This window comes from Pogonomyrmex barbatus, unplaced genomic scaffold, assembly GCF_055798465.1.
Source record: "Pogonomyrmex barbatus isolate J1 unplaced genomic scaffold, ASM5579846v1 scaffold3, whole genome shotgun sequence".
NCBI lineage: Eukaryota > Metazoa > Arthropoda > Insecta > Hymenoptera > Formicidae > Pogonomyrmex > Pogonomyrmex barbatus.
The window spans coordinates 2,057,128-2,077,204 of record NW_028297127.1 but is presented as its reverse complement, the minus strand read 5'-3'; the positions used below and the strand labels follow the sequence as shown (position 1 = coordinate 2,077,204).

Genomic DNA, 20,077 nt, shown 5'->3' with positions numbered 1-20,077 from the left:
TTTTCTTAAAAAATTCAATTATAAAAATTATATTTAATATTATACGCTTTATTTTCTTGTGATTTTAATGTCATCCGATATGCATATCAGTTGATTGCGAAGATTGAACGAGATAAAAGTAATAACTCTTTATTTATTATAGTGATCATGATAAATAAACAAAGAAGTTTAATAAAACAATGTCAAATGTGAATGAAAATAATTAAATAACGAGTATGAAGCTATGTAACGATTAAGGAATAATCTAATTATGTATTTTTTTAAGTTTCTTGATCTCTCAGATATTTCTAAATTTTTTTATTTTTGTCAGACATTCTTCAAACAGTCATGCTTTAAATAGTTTTTAAAAAATCTAATTTTTCAAATATTCCTCAGTCGTTTTAATTTTATCAGATCTTCCTTAGGAATATTCTATTTTTTTTCAGTCTTTTTCGAATGTTTCTTACATTCCTATATTGTTTGAACATTTTTGTCAATTAAATTTTTATCGCGTTGTTCACGACATGTCATTGCTAAATGATGAGTTGGAGCCTCTCAGAATCGTTTAAACTTTCGTAGTAAAGTCGATAGGCTCCGTACCAGTTTGCCCAGCCTCCACGTCATTTGACCTTTCAAGTGGTCGAAACTCGTTCCACTTTTGTATTTCACCGCTACCTCCGAATAAGAACACAATCATACTCCCGATACACACCGAGGCACCGATCCAAAAAAGTATTTGCCATCTGTCGATTGGATTCTGATACAAAAAAATGGATTTATATTAAAATCTACATTTATTTAAAGGATTGCGTAATAATTGAAGATTGAAGAATGAGCAAGTCAAGATATGATTCGCAGATGAAAAAATCAAAGAGGAAAGCACAATCGTCGCGACAATATTTTCCGTTCCTCATGCAAGACTTCCGCTTACGTAACGTTACCGTCTCTTTTAGGAGAATCACGTTGAGGATTGCAATTGAATCGCGTGACCAAGATTGTTGTTGTTAAAGAAGTGTCAACGGATATTTTAGGTGCGGAGAATCACTCGCGCTTGACCATTAATGTCATGCATTTGTCATGCAACGTTACAGATAAAGAATAACAACTTGAAAATGTTAAAGATCTTGAAAACTGTTATTCGTGCGATTATGCGAGTTATACAATTAAATTGCAGGTGAATAGTTTACATAAATAATTACAACAGATAATAATATTGCAGATGATTGCCAAAAGATCAGCGTTATGAAAGAAAGTAACAATTTGACCTTCAATTATGAATAACAATGATTTTTATTTAATTCAGGAAAAATCAATATTTTTATATTGAAATAATAATTACCCCAAATTTGCCGGCTATTTCTTCAACCATTGGCGGAATAATCATGCCGGAAGAAACACCAACACAATTCATGATGCCGTACAGAAAACCAGCAAAATTTGGCGAGAGATCCTGATTATTTGATAGATTCGAAATCAAGGCAGCACCGTTGAAGCCTAATGCCAGGCACAGGAAGACATTCGCGAGTATGAAGTCGCAGCCAACATAACCGACTAGTATTAAGAAGACACCCGGTAGAAAATGTGCTGAAAAAATTTTAGTTTTGATTAACATCCCAGTAATTAAAAACGAAATTTTAATCTCAATCTCAAATTTTAATCTCATATTTGATCTGAATTTCTATTTGTATAAATGTTGATAATAAGATCAACGACAGTATTGACAATTTGCGGATTAATTGGAGAGTTTGTAAGTTGATTCAAAATTTGAATGAAATAAAGCTTTGCGCTGTTCTATGCGATATGCTTACAGAATATAGTCGCGAGCTTGCGCAAGAGCGTGACAGAGATGATCTGCTTTCTCTTAATAGTATCACCCGCCCAGCTAAAAAAAAATCCGAACACCATCCTGATTCCCCATGGCGCGCCAGCCGCGGCGCCGCCTCTCGTCAATTTGAATCCCAGCGCCTTGGTCAGATACAGCATGAGCGAACTTTGGTAAAAGAACAGCAAGAAGAGATTCCCAAAATGGCAGACAATCAAGCTAAGAAATGGCACCGATGTCAAAATCTGCTTTATCGGAGTTTGTTTCCATTGTGGCTTTTCGGTACGTACGATTCCAGCTTGAGCTCTATAAACATTGCATTAATCATTAAATCGGTCTGACTCCAAAAGAAGAATTCAATCAATCCAGTGACTCACGTTTTAATGTAGCTCCTCTCTTCGGTGGAGATGCCCGGATGTTCGTCCGGTGAATCGTAGGCTATCAATGCCCATATAATGATCCATATCATCATCAGTACGGATGGCACATACCAGCCAGATTCCCAGTTTACGCTCTCCGCGATACCAGCTATCATTGGATAGCTCAGTATCGTGCCGAACGTGCCACCCAGCAAGGACCAAATAAAGCGCGCCCGTTCATGCGGTGGTGCCCACTTCGCTACCAGGGTGTGACACGCGGGAAAGGTGATGCCACCGGTGACACCAACGATGATTCTGGAAACCAGTAACAAGCCCCAGTGGCATTGTGCTAGAAGTGGGCTGATCAGTGAGACCACCGCGGCTAGGATCGACGTCCAAAGAACCGCGTGGCGCGGTCCGTATCTCAGTGATAACCATCCGCCGACGAAATTGCCGGGCACGTTGCCGTAGGCGTAGCTAGCTATTAGTTGGCCTCGCACTGTCGGGGTCCAATCAAAGGGTAACCCACTGAAAAATGTGTAGGGCTCGTCGTCGTCCTGCGCTTGGCGACGTGTCAGCGTATGCAATTTTTCATCCGATCCTTCTCTCCGTTCCCTCTCTTCTTGCACCTGATTCATAATATACCAGTCTAAGGAAGAAGGATCGAGCGGATTAATGCTGCGGCGTTGTCGGGCATCATCGAACACGCATACGCCGTCCGTGTGGTTGATCGGTACATCCTTGATCATCGGCACCACCAGAATTGGCATCTGTAGGCGACACCCATAGTTGGTCCAGCAACACGTGAACATCATTAGGCAGATCCAGATACGTATCGGCATCCATCCTGCGAAAAAAAAGAAAAGGAATTAATTTTCTTCAATTGTGAAAATACTAAAAACGTAAATTATTTTAATGTTCACTGTTAATAAATGTATTGGAATTAATTTTAGATTATTGATAGATGATTATTTAAAAAAAAATTTAATTAATATCCTTAAAGTTATTAAATATAAATTTTTACATTTATCCTTTCTAAGATTTCAAAATAATGACTTCCATCGGGACAAAAGAGGATTGAAGAAGTTAAATAAAAACATGCGGAGAGAGAAAGACATGTATCTTTTTTTTAATGATATCGTTAACATTGTTTCAGCTTGTAGAATATAAAAAAGTTACGATTTCTGAAATAGGACACTGGAAAATCTATATCTACAAACAGAGATGTTAAATATTATCAAACTATTAAAAAACTATCAAATATTTATCTTTTTATTTTTGTGACCTTTTATTTTAATGTATTTCACATTACATTTAGAATGTTATCTCAAAAAAATTTGGGACAAGAAACAGGGAAATAATCTGCTTTAGTCTTTTTAGTTTTAGTAAATAAATAAATGATTGCTATATCTCTTTTAACGTTTTATCGTAATTACTTCCGTCGCGCGATCGGCACTTACGTAAAAATGTCCAGAAAAACGGTGGTGGAGTCTCGTCCACGTTTTCGCGCAACGCCCGCATTTAGAAATGCTCGGAGAGGAAGCGCAAAAATTTCCAGCCGAATGACAGAATCATTGCTATGCCAACTAGATTTGCGAATGCATCAATTTTTTTCGCAGATTATGAATCATTTACGTCATTGTATTTTCAATTCTGTTGATATGTTCAGCTTATTGAAACCGTGTCACACTTTTCCATGTGAAGAAGAGATTTTTTTAAGAGATTTTTAAGAGATTCTAATTACATGACTAATTACACAAGCTCTTTCTAAATGAGGTATATACAGATTTATTGTAAAAATTTGTGATGTTTTAAATATTTGCGACAAAAAAATTGTCTGAAAAAAATTGTAAACAAAACTTTACCTTTACCTTTCATGTAACTTATGATATAAAAAAATTAGAAATATTTTTTTATATAATTATTTAAATTTTTTAAACTTTACAAATAGTATCATACGAATCATTTTTCTTATAATATTGGAAGAAACTTAACGAAGTCAACGCTTATTTACCAGAAATATCATTTTCACTTATACCATCAAAGGAAAAGCTGCAGCTTACGTAAGCTGATATTTAAATTGTATTTTCTGTAACAAAAAGTTCTGATTTTTTTCTACAAATTACTATGTGTTGCAGCTATTTGCCATTTGGATTCAAAATTGGAATAATGATTTAATTATCAACGTAATTATTTTTCTTGAAGCTCTCGAATATTATTCAGAATTTTCTTAAACAAGTGATGAGCCATATTATGAATTTTAAACATATTTCGTTAATTAGTCGTAAATGTTTATTTACGTAAATATTTAAGTCAACTTAAAATGATATTTTTTTTTAACATTCCACTTCTAACTAATACATTTTGTTTCATCAGCAACAACACAAATCGGCAGCACGTATGTAAATTTACGTAAAATTAATCCAATAATAACCAATAATATTTGATCAGTTTAAATATTTTATAACAAAAGTAAAACGATTTCATTTTTTTAAAGTAATTTGCACAAAACAGATAAAGTTTGTAACTTCTTTTTGGATTATCGAGCATATCTAAAAAATTGCAGTTGTACCATTATAGTCCACATCTGATATGCGGATATTCATTATCGTAAAAATATGCAAAATATCTGTTTTAAATGTCAAAACATCTGTTTTAAAATAATATTTCAAGTATTTTTTGCAGATATTTCGGATTTACAATCCAAATAAAGTTACAAAATTTTGTATAATGCTTTTACAGCCACTCATGCGTTCGTAAAGGTTACTATTTCATAATAGAAATGAAAACCGTTAAAAAGGTTACTGAAAGTTACTGAAAGTTCATAATATTCTTTGAATATTTGTTGTACGAATATATTGGTTATATTTTCCAAGCAAAAAATTCAAATTTTTAGTTAGTAACGATATTATCCAACACGCGAACACGATCACTTTTTGCGATATTTACTTTGTTAGAATTATTATTTACGTTATATCATGATTTATTATATCTACGTATTTATATTCGATGATGTAATTGTCATATTTTATGCATTGTTGAGATTTAATAGAAACTTGGTAATTCAACAACGCGCATGTGAAAGAAACTTTGCAAGTTTTAAGAAAAATAAATAAATCATAAACATGAATAAATAATAAAAAAGGAATTAAAATTTCGCTGATTCCGTTATTCTTATTTGATTTAAATAATTGGATTTAAATGATGGTTAAAAGAATTACTGAGCTTTAGCACGATTACTGAGTTTCAATTTTTTTTTCAAATTTAATTTTTCAAATTAACGGCAAATCTGAGACTTTTGAAAAAATCTGGCGATTAATGCAGATTTGCACGGTTTTCTTTATATGCAACAAGGTTGAGTAACGGACTATTCAGAAACGGTGTCAAAAATGCGGAAAGTAAAAGGAAACTTACAGGGGAAATTTTTCCACTCACTTAGGATCGAACACGTGATTGATAGAAATAGAGATTTGCAAGTTTTATCTTAAAACTATCAAATATTTTTACTTTTATAATAACGCAGAAGGTACTGAGTTTTATTTTATTCGGAACAAGGTAAATTTTGCATTTAGATCTAATAATCTGAGAAATATTATTTCACATTGCGTCACCGTGTCACCATTATTAAACAAAAATAAAAATATTGAATCTAAAGGACAAAGTATTCAGTCTCAAATTTTGCACATATGGGTATAATTTATATAAGTTTTGTAAAAGAGCAGAATTTGACTTACGTGATAATATTCGACAGAATTGCGATTGAAACTTTTGGAGCTTCATATTACAGCTTCAATTTAATAAACTGGCAAATTCAAAGTGATACAATAGGACAAACACACAGCATTCTCGACGATTTCCTGCACGTCGGTCATCACTGTTTGAATGTCGCTCGTCGTCTAGCTCCGCAAAATTGTGATTGACTATGGAGGTAGCCTATTTATACCCCCACCCAGGTAACAAAAGAGCCTACTCTCAAAAGTATGGGGAGAATTTGAAAAAAAAGTAGGAGAAAATAATATGTTTATTGTTAGAAAGTTTATCGAGTGGTCGACAATGAAAATCTGTCCCTTTCGAAGGAGCTTTTGTAAAACGAATATGATTTCGATATTGAATTCGATATTGAATTCTCTTTTAAGAAACTGTTGTTTGATTTTCATATTTCCTTAAAATATTTAAGAACCAGATAAAATATGATTATATAAAAATACAACCAAGGATAGAAATTATTATTTAACAGGCGCAAATAAATTGTGTATATATCAAATGTTTCCGAAATTGTAATAATAATTTTATTATAATAAATATTGTAAAAAAAAAAATGGTTTGAGAGAACGTTTGTCCTACGTCTAATGTCCTATACGTGTGACACGTTTAGTGTTATCGACCGATTATGCAAACGTAAATTGTGCGTGCGAACATTAAGTTTTTATCTGCAAGGATGGCAAGCCGATTTACATGCATTCTATTGTATTTTATATATGACGTACTTAAACGTGGACTATAGAGACCTTGACCTGATGCGATGATTTTTATTTCCAACAAAAGCTAATATAGATATCAAAAAATTCGTTTACATTTAATTTAATAAATGAATTAATTTGAATTTTAATCGAATTTATATTCTAAAACAATAGAAATGTGTTCTCGAATTTTTTTATCAGAGTATCAAAATTCACAAATTTTTATCTCATATTTCATTCGAGTATAAAATACGAAATATTTAAATTTTAGACAAAAGTAATGTGCTAAAGTATTTTGTTTTATATTGTTTCAGTTAGAAACAGAAGTTTTGGAAACTTCTTTTGTCTTGTTTTGGTTGAAAGTTGAAAGAGAGGAAGAAGAGCTTTGGCTTTGGAAGTATAGCAGGTACCAGGTACCTAATACAAATGAGTAAGCATATCTAATAAAACAGAAGGTCAATTGCAATAATATTTTTTCAAAAGGGAAACTTATAATACTTTATTTTATTGTAATGACATATCTTCCTTTCTCGTTGCTTTTTTCGTTCAATGTTGCGTATCGATTTAGACTACAGATGGAAGAAACGAAAATATAAATTTCTTCAGACTATATTTTATTAATAAAATATACTTTAATGACACAAGGAATATTATTTTTTAGGATACATTGTAATTTATTATGCATCGTTTCACCATTTCACTCTCGTGATAATGATATTCGCGTTACGAGCCATTTCGTATTTCGCTTTCTACCGGCTTTCTACTCGTCGGTATAATTTCGTTTATTCGCAATTTACATCATTAATTGCCGAAATTTTCTAACAAATAATTTAAAAAAAGTATCCTTCGAATTCTACATTCAAGTAACAAATTGAAAGAAACGGGATCATACACATATAAATCCCATAAATTTTTTTATTTTTCAGACACCATTCTGAATATATATTTTATCTAATATTTTTATTTTATAACATTAGATTGCTTATTATTATAATTTATAATAATATTAGATTGCTTGTCATTATAATAATTTATAATTATACAATTTATAAATTATCATTATTATAATTTTCAATTTATTATTCGCTTATTTTAATAAATACATCTTTCAGGACGACTTGAAAATCGCTTGAGATTTTTTTATAAGGATTGAATTTGTTTGCGCTGAAATTAAAGATATTTATATTTGTACAGAATGTTATCAGCTTTACGACTGAATTTATTATGAGCATAAGTACAACGGTCACGACGATTAGTCGCTACTTGTGAACGAGTGAGGAATGAGTTAACGTTCCTGGCGAACAATATCACGTACATTTTTCCCGTTTAATCCTGTGCGTGCCCAAAGGAGGAAAAAGGGTGTTAAAATGAAGAATGGAAATCTAATCTTAGCGGAAGCCCTGAAGGAGCAGGTAATCGATATTTCTTTTTTCTGCGTAATATCTTTTATCGCCGTTATTTAACAATAGTCAATATAAAATCAATCTCCGAACCGTTTGGAATTCCTGTCTGGAATTTTCACACTTTGTCCTTCAGGGAGGTTCCTGTAAAATCCTTTGTGGACAGTTCAAAAAATCTGTCGAACTTTGATTCGAATATCGTTTAGTAAAAAAACAAAATGACATTGCGCAACGATTTGAAGGTTATGATCACCGAAGCTCACGTGACTTACATTTCTCGCTTGTCATCTCATAATTTCTCTGTACACCGAGTTTTACCGTCGGATAAAATCATCGGTTTTTTTCTACGGATCAATAACTCTTAACGTTTGTTCTATTTCTGTAATTCTTAAAGTGTTAATTAAATTCTTGTAATTTTTATCTCGTATTTTTAATTAATTTTTTAAGTTACAACTTTTTTCTAACGAATAGAGCAGATGCTTACAATGATATGTAATAATTTGTAATAAAAATAAACCGGGCACATAACGCATAAAGAAAAGATATAAACACTTCGTGCAAAAGAGAAACATAAATTTGTTCTTATCGGAGAAACAATAATTTATATTTTTTTGTACAAGCGAAAGATCCGACACGCTCGAAAAGTCGAAATGATGATACGATTTGACTTAACAATCACTAACAACGGATGTCGGAGCGAGTCGAGGATAAGACTAATTTCGTTTATTGCAACTCGGATATTTCGTGTTCGTGGCGCGACACAAGCGATCTCTCGAAGTGTGTTCTTATCACAAATGAAATTTGTTCACGTGCAGCGAATGCGGTTCGGCTCTTATCGCGATCGAACAATTAACACTCACGTTTTCGTGGCGGTGCAATTAACGGCGTACGCTCGTTATATTCTTGATCCATAGTCGAATATTGATTGAGCTGACCACAATTTATTGTACGAGGATGTCGAGACAGCGAGATATCATTTTCATTCCGCGCGAGTTCATCGGGGGCCATGCATTATCAATGCACTGATAAATACGTACATTACATACACCATGTCTTTCTAGAGAAAATAAACACGCAAGAAAGGGATAAGAAATTAGAGTAAATGAAATTACAGATGAGAATTTCTCTCTGATGTAAATTTCCTTCCAAACGCCGTTCATTCGCTTTCATTCTTATCCTATTTTGAAATTTTCAAAAAAATCAGATTTTTTTTGCTTCAAGAAATAGTTTGTAGTCTCATAATGTATAAAAGATCCCGAGTGGATACTCGAAATAATCTTCGAGTTGTAGCATTTGAAATAGACTCGTTTGCCACGCGCAGGAAGAGGCTCAAATGGACCGAGTAATATAATAGAATACTATGTAAGTTGGATTGTATAGAAATACTCAATTTTTCTCGTTTTTTTCGAGAATAATAGGGAGAAAAAAAAAGTGCAAGATAAAAGAGAAAAATCCATTTTATGAAGCAGATGTGTCATCAATGATGAGTCATCAAATGTTAAAAATATCACGATATCACGATATCAATTAGTTGAACTTTAAACATATTTTTCTTGAAACTATATTCTTCAAAATGATACATGATTTCTCAGATTGTAATCAACGAATTGATTTGAAATTTAAAACATATATTCAAGAGTAATTTTCGTTTGACCCACGATTTTATTGATATTTTTAATTTGCAAAATTTATATTTTGCAAATTAATTATATGTTATTATTAACATAATAGCAAAAAACACGAGGCAAACATTTAAATTTTGTTTTTATCAATTTTAAAAAAATGGAGAAAAACTCGGCCAGATGATAAACATTATAATTTATTAAGCTAATTCCAGTTTTTTGTTTCAAAATAATGGCGGAATCATGTATACCATTTTCTGGCGCATGTAGATTGTTATATCTCTACAAAAGATAATATTTTTTTAATAAAATTTACAATATAAGTAATTAAAGATATGCCAAATTGGAAATGGATCGTATTTATACCGCAATTTAGGACCAAAGAATCTCTATTTTTTTTAAGTTGGTCACAGTAGAATAATCTTTTAACGCATTAGCAAACATAGAATATACACAAAAATATAAGATCCACATGCGAAATATCTAATGTTTTTATAACGTTTAATTATGCGCGAGAATTCACAATTGTACTCAAGTTACTTCGAGATTAATTAATATTTTCTTACGCTGTATTATATATAATATATTGCGATTTATACAGGGCCTAACTTATGTCTTTGGCATTATGGGACACCCTGTGATCGACTTAGCTCTAACTATGCAAGCCGTTGGTATGCAATATCTGGGTTTTAGAAACGAGCAAGCCGCCTGTTACGCCGCGCAAGCTTATGGATATTTAACGAGTAAGCAATCTTTTTTATATAAATATATATATATATATATATATATATATATACACACACACATATATATGCGTTCCAATATTAATTAACGTATACAATATATGCGTTCGAAATAAAATGCATACTCGTTTCTGTTATTTACATAATTTAAAAGATGGATATTTTTGTAATAAAAACATTTGTATGTTTTGCGAAACATGATAATTATACTTTATAAGAATGTTATTAAATGGAAAGGAGAACAAATTGGGAAATTAAATGAAATGAAAAAAAAAAGAGAATTATATAAAATACTAACTTAAAATCTTCATTCAGGAAAACCTGCGGTGGTGCTATGTGTCTCTGGTCCGGGATTATTGCATGTAATTGGCGGCATGGCGAACGCACAAGTAAATTGTTGGTGAGCATTTCTGTCATCTTAATAACTTGCTGAAGTTATATTAAGAGATATATTAGCAATTGGTATTATATTGGCGATAACCGTGAGAATATGTAATGTAGTAATGACTTCAATATAACGGAAGCGGAATTAATTATTTTTCATATCTTACGAAAAGATCGACACATGCAGTGACTTTTTGTTTGTTGTCTGCTTAGAAAATCATCGTGAAAATTTCCGTCCAACAGTCTGACGCGTGATTACGATCTCATTATATTGATAGCGAGGTGATTACGTCATTGTACTCTGTGGATTTTTCCTAATCAAAACATCGGACTTGCACGCAATGCATTTTTTCTTGTCCGTAAAAATTACATGAAATTAATTAGACCTATTTTGTCTTCAAGCTATATTTGAGCTTTCTAACATGTAGGAAATAATTACGGATATATTTCATTAAGTTTGAGTTCTAATCAAACGTGTATTTCGTTTGATTAGGCCTGTGCTCGTGTTGGGAGGATCTTGTCCGGAGGATCACGAAGGCATCGGTGGATTTCAAGAATGGCCACAGGTCGAGGCAAGTCGACCGTACTGTAAATACGCAGCAAGGCCCCCGTCAGCTGCACTCATACCATTGCACGTTGAAAAGGCCGTACGACTCAGCATTTATGGTAGACCAGGTGCGAAGGGCCAAATTCCTGCAGTTTTTCAATTTATTTAGCGAAACTGATCGCCAGCTGTCGAATGGGAAAAATGATGGAAGATTTCCCGTGAATTCTTGTCGATTCATGAGAATTTAATATTTCACATATTCAGAAAACTCCGAATTTATATATTTATATGTTTAAATTTAATGTTTTAAGATTCGACTCTTTCGCTGCAATCATGTTGGTTTGTGATCATAGGCGAGAAATGACGTACGTAGTAATTTCCTTGCGACGAATAGCTCTATTTTTTTAGTTTTCCCTTAAAAATAATAATTTTGTGATCTCGAAATGTGTAAAAATATGTGTAGAAAATTGAAATATCTGTCCGAGCATATAAAAATGTAAAATCACTCCTAAAATAATGGATAGCTTCAGCCACGATTAACTGTCACGGTCGTTTGAGAATGGTTGAAAGATGACTTGTTATTTCAAGAATTACACTTCTAAGTGATAGATCGGACAGATGTTTCAGTTTTCCGCATATTTTACAAGTAGCAAAATCATGAAATTATACTTTAAAAAAAAAAACTAAAAAATAATTGTATATGACGAGGAAATTACTGCATGTTATTTCTCATCTATGATGTCATAAAACCGAATTGACTGCTCGAGAGAGTTGAGACTTGAGACTTTAAAAATTATTTGGGTTAGCAAAATTTTAACAAAAAAAATCTAATAACTTTTTTGGAATTTTATGCTTTAACATCGTTCTGTTATTTGCAGGTGCTACTTATCTCGATTTACCAGCTACATTACTGATTCAAAATGTGGATGAAGGTAAGATCGCCAAGGTTTCACCCTGTCCACCGCCACCAATATCACATCCTGATATGAATTTAATCGAGCGGGCGGCGAATTTATTGATGAAAGCAACGCAACCTTTAGTAATAATTGGCAAAGGTAAATAGATTTGCAAAAACTTTTCATTCTAATCATTTTTTCTCTTATCCTTTTTTCTTTATGACCTTTGTATAGGAACCGCCTATGGTCGAGCGGAAGATTCGGTGAGAGAGCTAATCTATTCAACAGATCTACCCTTTTTACCGACGCCAATGGGAAAAGGTGTTGTACCGGATACAGATAAACGTTGCGTCTCCAGCGCACGAACATACGCCTTGCAACACTCCGATGTCATTTTATTGTTAGGCGCGAGATTAAATTGGATGTTGCACTTTGGACGACCACCCAGATTTCAGAGCGACGTCAAAGTTATACAAGTAAATTGCGATATGCCAAAAGTTTTTAAAATGCGCACGATGTGATTTCATTTTTTTATATATATTTTATTTATATATTTATATATTTTATATATTTTTTTATATATATATTTTTGAAGTTTATTTATTGAAGTTAAATCTGAGAAATTAATTTATAAGATCGCGTGACAATATTTAAAGATATACTTTAATCCAAAGGCTATTATATGAGATGAGATCAAAATCACTTCGTGGACGATATATAATCACGATATATTACAGATTTTACGTCATTGTACAATTCCGTAGATTGATTTGTGCGCCGAAGAATTGCACAATTCCGTGCCGTCCACCGTCGCCATACAATCCGACATTGCACCTGCAACGAAATATCTGACGGATGCATTGAAAAGTCGAAAATGGCATGTCGACCGAAACAATTCATGGTGGAAGGAACTCGAGGCAAAAGCCAATCAAAATAGGATGTCAGTTCATGTGAGTTTCTGTTTTGATAATTATGAATTATTGATTTTCTCTATATTACTAATTATAGTTGTTCATTTGTAGCGAATGTCGTCAGATACCAACGTGCCTCTGAATTATTATGCCGTATTTAGACATATTCAAGATGTTATACCAAAGGGTGAGTATTTTCTTGTACATTTCTTTTAGATATAAGCGTTTAATATATGTATCTTTATAATAATTTATCTATATATGTATCTTTATAATAATTTATCTATATTTTTTATATATACAGATTGCATTATTTGCTCCGAGGGAGCTAATACGATGGATATCGGACGAACCATTCTCTTGAATGATCTGCCTCGCCATAGACTAGATGCCGGTACGTTCGGCACTATGGGTGTAGGGCTTGGTTTCGCGATCGCGGCTGCTCTTTATTGCAAAGATAACGCGCCGAAAAAAAGGGTGATTTGTGTGGAAGGAGACAGCGCCTTTGGATTCTCTGGCATGGAGATCGAAACGATGTTTCGGTAATGTAATCTCCGTGGAGAAATCGCTATTTCACGCAAAGAATGTCAGATGTAATTACATCGATCTTCCTTTCTCCATAGATACAAACTACCAATAATTATCATAATCGTGAATAATAACGGTATATACAGTGGTTTCGATAAAGAAACCTTCAGACAAATACAAGCATCCGGAGATCCTACGCAAGTGTAAGCATCTCTACGTAAATATTAATGTCAAAAAGTATTTGCCAAATCTGAATAATTCACTACTTCTTAATTTTAATTTTTTACTTAATTTCTCTCATATAACAATAATTTCTGTGTTTTGATATTTGTATGTATTTATTAAAATTTCAGAACACCTGCATATTCTTTAACATCTGGAACTCATTATGAGAAACTTATGGAAATGTTTGATATGAAAGGATATTTTTGTACTACTGTGCAAGACATTCAGGAAGCATTAAAATCATCTCTCAAGGTAAGCTAATTCCTTAAGCTAATTTTTTATTGAAATAAAATAAATTTTAAAACATTGTTTCAGGTGATGGATAATCCTAGTCTAATAAATATTATGATTGATCCACAAGCAGATCGAAAAAAGCAAGAATTTAACTGGTTGACTGAATCAAAATTATAAGTGCATGTGCCATAAAACAGCAAGATACTGTCAAAAGTATCTGCCTTCCAGTGTTTCCTTCTTCAAAGAATATTTTTTTATAAGCTTCTAATTAATAAATCAATGTTTAATAAATAATTAATATCATTGAAAAAAATATACGGGTCATAGAAATAATTTTATATATAATACATATTTATTGCTTCTCAGAAACTTTTAATTATTAATATAAAATTACTTTAAAAAAGTTTATATACATTATTAAAGAATAAAAATATATGTATATTAAACATAAAAATATATGTATATAAAATATAATAAAAGTTATATGCTTCAGGGATTCATGTATTCCAATAATTTCTCTGTAACTACTATGTTGTTTGACATGACTGAATCCAGAAAATTCGATTCTAACCTGTCATTGCGCCTGCCCTCATCGATGATCTCTGCAACATTCATTCCCATTTCGTGAACTTTCTTAGACAATGTTTCATTCGCTGTCCCAACTACCGTCTGCAGGAGTCCATTTTCTTTCACAAGTTCATCGATCATGTTTAGCTCCTTTTTTCTGAAAAAATTTACAGTAGGTATACCGATTCAATTGCCATCATCAGATCACTTGTTTTCACCAAGGTTCAAAACGTTTATTTATTTTAAATATAATTTAGTGTACACTAAGTTATAAAGTTAAAAGCTATAAAAAAAGTAGATTTATGTAGTTATAATAAAAATTTTACATTTTCAGAGTAATGTCATTGATGGAAATTAATGTCCTTTGAATTCCTGAATTGATGTCGGCTTCCGATTCTGAGTCAGATATCATGTCGAGATAAAATCTCTGATCAGGATTATCAATCTGTTAATTAATTATATCGCAAGTCGATCGTGTTGATGTCCAACCAATGTTGCGAAACTTCAAAATTTGAAAAAAGCCAAACTAATAGACAAAATACGAAAGTTTCTACCCAATTCTCACGTGTGATAACAGGGTCGCCATTTGTAAAACATCCTACTCGAAACGTCGATATCTAATATCTCGCAGATTTCGATATAATATCGCACTACTTCACTCGCTCGTGAAGGGACGTGAACACATACACACATACACACGCATACACATATTTTCTTTCATGGGAATCGTGCGAGTGCGTGGTTGAGGAAGAATGGTTGAGGAAAAAACGGATCTTTCGAAGGAGAATCAGATGCAGAATGGAGCGAAAGAGCTGAAGACGTATTCCTTGGAGAGTATCCTTTGGTGAAATTGTCGCCCCCAGATTTTTGACAGCTGTCGGTACCATATGCTTCTTCCTAACCTCTCATTGTCACGTTACTGGCAATATATTAAATATTTCCTTTATCTATTTTCATTAATGTAAATTAATTTTAATTAATTTAATGTGGATTTAATCTTATTTTTTATCTTTTTATTTTTAATCTTCATTTTTAATAAATTAGCTTTAAAAAGAATAAAAGATAAAAAATAATTTAAGCCAAGATTTTTAAATTATTCTATACTAATAGAAATGAACTTTTTTATATACATGAACGTTAATTTTTAGATTAACGATGTGGTCAATTAATATAATGTGAAGTTTATTAATCTGATGTACAACCTAAACATCGATCTTTTTTGCAACGTGTACATTTAATTTATTGTATCATAATTTATTGTAATTTTAATCTCTGGCGCTGTTATTGATTCCTAACAAACATACAGTTCTGAAAATAATCAAGGAAGCGCAACAACAACATGGATTGAGGCATAGTGATTACCAGCGATATCGCGGTTATTGCTCAAGAAGGCTTAGAAGGCTAAGGAAGGTGTTGAAGGTACCGCAAGGTGATAGACGTCATTTTAAGAGAAAAGATATTACGGCAACTATGGTCAGCGAAGACAAGTTTCTGCAAGTGCCCTTGATTATGGCTGAGCGAGCATGGAGCTTTGCGATGCAGTTGCGCCAAGAGTCTAACACGGAACCGAGAAAGAAGTTTCATCTGATATCAAGGTTGAAGAAAGCAGCCGCATACTCCTTACAGTTACAGGAGTTAATAGAGGTATGCTTGTATTAAAAATGGCTATAATATTAAGTGTTTAATTTGTCTGTATTTTTATATATATATATATATATATATCTTTATCAATGTTTTCATTATTTCTATTTCATTGTTTCAATTGCTAAGATTATAATTGATATTATTTTTTATATTATTTTGATATTATTTTATATTCTAGAATATAAATTGCGATGCACGTACGAAACTGGAGGCTCAAGCCTATGTAGCCTGGATGAATGGTTCCTTGCAGTTCGAACTACAGTTGTGGAAACAAGCTATGGAAAATCTTCAGAAGGCACAGGTAGTCTATGGCAATCTGGCGTCTGCACTGCCGGAAGCAGAACAGGTCATGTATAAGGCGCGTGTTGAGGAGTTAGCTCCTAGTCTCAGATATTGCGCTTATAACATTGGAGACATTAGCGCTATGGACGATCTAATGCAGATGCGCGGGCAATTGAGTGGCGAGTTGATGGCAAGTTTGGATTCTTTAATCGCTCAGACGCGAGAAAAACAAGCTAACATCGAGGAAGTAACATGGTGTGGAAAATCTTGCGGCACGGTGCCGCCGCGGGCGGCTGGTCTAATCATCGCGGATTCCAGATTGAATCAAGCTCTGGAGAAGGCTGCCACTAATCAAGCAAAGATCGATCTATTGGAGGCACATTTGATAGATTGCAAGGACGCTCTGTTGGCGGTGCGTGATCACTTCAAGAACGAGTTGAAGAATAAGGAGGACAAGTGGTCGGCACCACAGCATTTGATCAATTATTTGCAATATATTCGATTGTCTCGCACGCTGGAACGCAATCTGGCATTGGTAAAGGCGGCCGAGGAATCGGAGAAAGCTAAGCCGCAAGATATAGTGCGTCTGTACGAGGCGGCGTTACATAATCTTGTGGAGATATCTCAGTTGCAAGACGATGCAGAATTCTTGGAAGAACAAGAAGCAAAAACGAAGTGTTACAGGGCCTTCAGATGTTTTTATATGGCACAGAGTCTCGCCAATTTGCATCGTTGGCGCGAAGCTATGGCTTTATATCAGAGGTCGCTGCAACATGTTAAAGATGCATTTAAATATGACAAGATTCTTCCAGTTCCTCTGAAGGAAGCTTTATGCAATTTGGAAACTTCCGTGGAGGCTGCACAGTATGCCGCTCATGCCTACAGCGTTCTAGAAGATGGTCAGGAGGAGGAGAGTGGAACCAGTAAGCTTGCCAAGAGCAAGAAACCGTTATACGAACGTTTGCACGAATACAGGGAGGATCCAGCGCTTCTGACGAAGCAACCGAACGTTTACAAACTGCCACCACCGATGCGCAGTATTCCCTGCAAACCTCTTTTCTTTGATTTGGCCTTCAACATGGTCGAGTTCCCTGATCTATCGCACAAAATGGGCGATCAGGCCAAGAAAGGACAGGCTGGACTCACCGGTTTTGTCAAAGGTCTTTGGGGTTGGGGTAACAAATGAATATTTTATACATAGCTTTAAACATTTGATATGCAAAAGAACTTTAGATACATTGTACAGACAGTATTGTCATGGCACTGTATATTATTCCTGTGTCTCTGCAATATGGTGCAATCATATTGGTCTCAAAAATATTTTATTCTAGTGCAAGTTGAATTTGCATCATGCCAATATTATTGAAGGAAAGAAATAAAATGGAACACTTGTATGTCAGGATCTATTTTTTGCCCTTTGATAATCCATTTCTTTTTTATGAAATATGCAAGTACCATATGATAAAATATTTTTTTATTTTTTCCAATTCCATATGCTGTGGTATAAAACAATTATCTCACAAAGATATTTGTATATACAATCTTCTATATATAAATTTATCTGAGATAAAGATGAGATAATAGCATCACATGCGGTATCGCAATAATGGAAAATCACGCATATATGGTTCAAATTCAGAATGTTTTTAAGCCTCTTTACTCTTAGTAAGTTCTTCCACTAATTTCCTAAACACCTGTGCAACTTGACTGTCGGGTAACGTTACCAAGATACTTTGTCCTTTATCTGCTAACTTGCCAACTTGTGGATCTATAGGTACCTTGGCTAAGAATGGAACTTTTACCATTTCTGAAAGAGCTATCCCACCACCTGAGGAGAATATATTAGTACATTCCTGTAAAGAATAAAATTTATTAAAACTATAGACAACACACAGAATTACAATTGTGAATATGAAAAAATATTTACTGTACATGAAGGACAAACAAAACCACTCATGTTTTCGATGATGCCGATTATATGAATTCCAGTTTTTCTACAAAATGTCACTTCTCTCAGAACATCGTCTACTGCAACTGCTTGTGGTGTGGTCACTATAATCGCACCGTCACATTTGACATTTCTGTAATAATTTCAAACAAATTTCACTATAAATTATTTTTCCTTATCTACAGTTAGATAACAAAAGTTTTCTGTAATGTTATCCACCAACTTTAGATTCTCCATAACTGTAATGTGTTCATCAGAAGTGCCAGGTGGAGTGTCGATAATTAAGTAATCGATATCCTGCCAAACCACATCTGTCAGAAACTGTTTAATCATACCATTCTTCTTGGGTCCGCGCCAAACTACGCTATCGTTGTGACTTTTCAGGAGGAAACCAATCGACATGACAGACAGTTTCTTCTCTGAATCGGCAAATACTGGTATCCATCTGTCCAATTTGCATGATTCATTGATTCATGGCGTATAATTTTTGTTAAGAAATTATCACTCAAATAATAAAACGCACCCTTCGGAGGATTGATGAACATCTTCCCCTTCTAAGTTTAGTAAATAAGGCACGCTAGGGCCACAGAGGTCGACATCCAAGATTCCAACCTGTCGTAATTTACAATTGTATTCAGTTTTAATTATTCGATTAATTTTCATGGAGGTTAAGCTGTATCGCAAAAATACTTTGCTTCAAAATGGAAATTGAAAAGGTGATTTGTTATAATGATTATTCTTCATGGCATTAATAATAATATAGAAAAAGTTTTAAAATTATTTCAACGAAATATTATTTAAGAACATAATTATTGAACGAAGCATCTTAAATTTTTAGAACTCGAGAGAATCGAGTACTCACTCGAAAGCCGGATTCCTTCAAGGCGAGTGCCAGCTGAGTACTGATTGTCGATTTGCCGACGCCGCCTTTTCCTGAAAGTACTAACAACACGTGCTTCACTCCTTCCAACATTGTGAAAAAAAAAAAAATTAATAATTGATCGACGACAGAAAACCGAATTGGAGACACACGACACACGAGATCGTGAAATGATATCGCGACCGAGTCGATTCCGCAACACAAAAGGATAAACGAGGTCACGTTAAGTTTTCACATGACCGCAGATAATCAATCACGTTCGACCATGCGTAGTGATGTAAAGCTCAAATGACAATTCCGGCGTTTTGTATTCCTTCGTGTTGTAAACATAACCTCAACGTGACATTCCACCTGACGACACTTACGGCGTTATTCATCATCAAGTTACGCAACTACATTGCGAAGCGCACGATAGAAGAATTTTTAGATTCTTCAGTTCTCTTTCAGTTTAATATCGAATAAATCCGATCGAATAAATTTAATATCGATAAAATAAAATGGAAACTATAAAATTAGAACTTTACAAAATCGACTCGATTGTGCCAAGTTTATCGCTTGACATTTACTCGCAATAATGAAGATCATATATATATATTTTTTTTATTATGAGTTTCTTTTAATCATTTAATTATATTAAAATTTCGCA

At 33.4% G+C, this 20,077-nt stretch overlaps 5 protein-coding genes across 9 annotated transcripts; 2 read left to right on the top strand and 3 right to left on the bottom strand.

The window, feature by feature from the left end:
- Nucleotides 1-121: 121 nt before the first annotated feature.
- On the bottom strand, nucleotides 122-9,165 carry LOC105426339 (putative inorganic phosphate cotransporter). 4 transcript variants are annotated; one of them, XM_025218081.2, is made up of 5 exons: nucleotides 8,881-9,165; nucleotides 2,179-3,007; nucleotides 1,788-2,107; nucleotides 1,319-1,563; nucleotides 122-736 (listed from the first exon to the last, which is right to left on the bottom strand). In XM_025218081.2, the coding sequence occupies exons 1-5, from the start codon at nucleotides 9,026-9,028 to the stop codon at nucleotides 545-547; spliced, it is 1,734 nt and encodes a 577-aa protein (XP_025073866.2). In that variant the 5' UTR covers nucleotides 9,029-9,165; the 3' UTR covers nucleotides 122-544. The 4 variants fall into 4 exon arrangements, with proteins under 4 accessions (XP_025073866.2, XP_088935616.1, XP_088935615.1 ...); XM_089079490.1 differs by lacking the exon at nucleotides 8,881-9,165 and adding an exon at nucleotides 8,114-8,874; XM_089079489.1 differs by lacking the exon at nucleotides 8,881-9,165 and adding an exon at nucleotides 5,895-6,159.
- On the top strand, nucleotides 7,779-14,606 carry Hacl (2-hydroxyacyl-CoA lyase). 2 transcript variants are annotated; one of them, XM_089079492.1, is made up of 12 exons: nucleotides 7,779-8,032; nucleotides 10,244-10,385; nucleotides 10,701-10,785; nucleotides 11,263-11,444; nucleotides 12,195-12,371; nucleotides 12,447-12,688; nucleotides 12,977-13,162; nucleotides 13,235-13,310; nucleotides 13,428-13,665; nucleotides 13,747-13,854; nucleotides 14,005-14,128; nucleotides 14,192-14,606. In XM_089079492.1, the coding sequence occupies exons 1-12, from the start codon at nucleotides 7,988-7,990 to the stop codon at nucleotides 14,285-14,287; spliced, it is 1,701 nt and encodes a 566-aa protein (XP_088935618.1). In that variant the 5' UTR covers nucleotides 7,779-7,987; the 3' UTR covers nucleotides 14,288-14,606. The 2 variants fall into 2 exon arrangements, with proteins under 2 accessions (XP_088935618.1, XP_088935619.1); XM_089079493.1 differs by lacking the exon at nucleotides 7,779-8,032 and adding an exon at nucleotides 9,247-9,382.
- On the bottom strand, nucleotides 14,462-15,271 carry LOC105426341 (uncharacterized). Its single transcript, XM_011637518.2, has 2 exons — nucleotides 15,004-15,271; nucleotides 14,462-14,834 (listed from the first exon to the last, which is right to left on the bottom strand). The coding sequence occupies exons 1-2, from the start codon at nucleotides 15,087-15,089 to the stop codon at nucleotides 14,600-14,602; spliced, it is 321 nt and encodes a 106-aa protein (XP_011635820.1). The 5' UTR covers nucleotides 15,090-15,271; the 3' UTR covers nucleotides 14,462-14,599.
- Nucleotides 15,272-15,339: 68 nt separating this feature from the next.
- Nucleotides 15,340-17,997, top strand: Srp68 (signal recognition particle 68). The gene is made up of 3 exons (XM_089079491.1): nucleotides 15,340-15,511; nucleotides 15,984-16,321; nucleotides 16,500-17,997. The coding sequence occupies exons 1-3, from the start codon at nucleotides 15,430-15,432 to the stop codon at nucleotides 17,787-17,789; spliced, it is 1,710 nt and encodes a 569-aa protein (XP_088935617.1). The 5' UTR covers nucleotides 15,340-15,429; the 3' UTR covers nucleotides 17,790-17,997.
- A 63-nt stretch (nucleotides 17,998-18,060) lies between these two features.
- On the bottom strand, nucleotides 18,061-19,961 carry Nubp2 (NUBP iron-sulfur cluster assembly factor 2). The gene is made up of 5 exons (XM_011637513.2): nucleotides 19,414-19,961; nucleotides 19,075-19,163; nucleotides 18,775-18,996; nucleotides 18,531-18,684; nucleotides 18,061-18,456 (listed from the first exon to the last, which is right to left on the bottom strand). Exons 1-5 carry the CDS (start codon nucleotides 19,522-19,524, stop codon nucleotides 18,250-18,252), a joined length of 783 nt encoding a protein of 260 aa, XP_011635815.1. The 5' UTR covers nucleotides 19,525-19,961; the 3' UTR covers nucleotides 18,061-18,249.
- Between the last annotated feature and the right edge of the window lie 116 nt (nucleotides 19,962-20,077).

Coding starts and splice junctions, on each gene's coding strand:
- Srp68 (XM_089079491.1), top strand. CDS start 15,430: ATGGTTGAGGAAAAAACGGATCTTTCGAAGGAGAATCAGATGCAGAAT. Junction 15,512..15,983: donor GAAGACGTATTCCTTGGAGA/GTATCCTTTGGT, acceptor ACAAACATACAG/TTCTGAAAATAATCAAGGAA. Junction 16,322..16,499: donor AGTTACAGGAGTTAATAGAG/GTATGCTTGTAT, acceptor TTTATATTCTAG/AATATAAATTGCGATGCACG.
- Hacl (XM_089079492.1), top strand. CDS start 7,988: ATGAAGAATGGAAATCTAATCTTAGCGGAAGCCCTGAAGGAGCAG. Junction 10,386..10,700: donor AGCTTATGGATATTTAACGA/GTAAGCAATCTT, acceptor ATCTTCATTCAG/GAAAACCTGCGGTGGTGCTA. Junction 13,311..13,427: donor TCAAGATGTTATACCAAAGG/GTGAGTATTTTC, acceptor TTATATATACAG/ATTGCATTATTTGCTCCGAG.
- LOC105426341 (XM_011637518.2), bottom strand. CDS start 15,089: ATGATATCTGACTCAGAATCGGAAGCCGACATCAATTCAGGAATTCAA. Junction 14,835..15,003: donor AATGACATTACTCTGAAAAT/GTAAAATTTTTA, acceptor AAATTTTTTCAG/AAAAAAGGAGCTAAACATGA.
- Nubp2 (XM_011637513.2), bottom strand. CDS start 19,524: ATGTTGGAAGGAGTGAAGCACGTGTTGTTAGTACTTTCAGGAAAAGGC. Junction 19,164..19,413: donor TGAAGGAATCCGGCTTTCGA/GTGAGTACTCGA, acceptor AAATTACGACAG/GTTGGAATCTTGGATGTCGA. Junction 18,997..19,074: donor GTTCATCAATCCTCCGAAGG/GTGCGTTTTATT, acceptor CAAATTGGACAG/ATGGATACCAGTATTTGCCG.
- LOC105426339 (XM_025218081.2), bottom strand. CDS start 9,028: ATGGCCCCCGATGAACTCGCGCGGAATGAAAATGATATCTCGCTGTCT. Junction 3,008..8,880: donor AATTGCACCGCCACGAAAAC/GTGAGTGTTAAT, acceptor TTTTTTTCGCAG/GATGGATGCCGATACGTATC. Junction 2,108..2,178: donor GAGAGGAGCTACATTAAAAC/GTGAGTCACTGG, acceptor CAATGTTTATAG/AGCTCAAGCTGGAATCGTAC.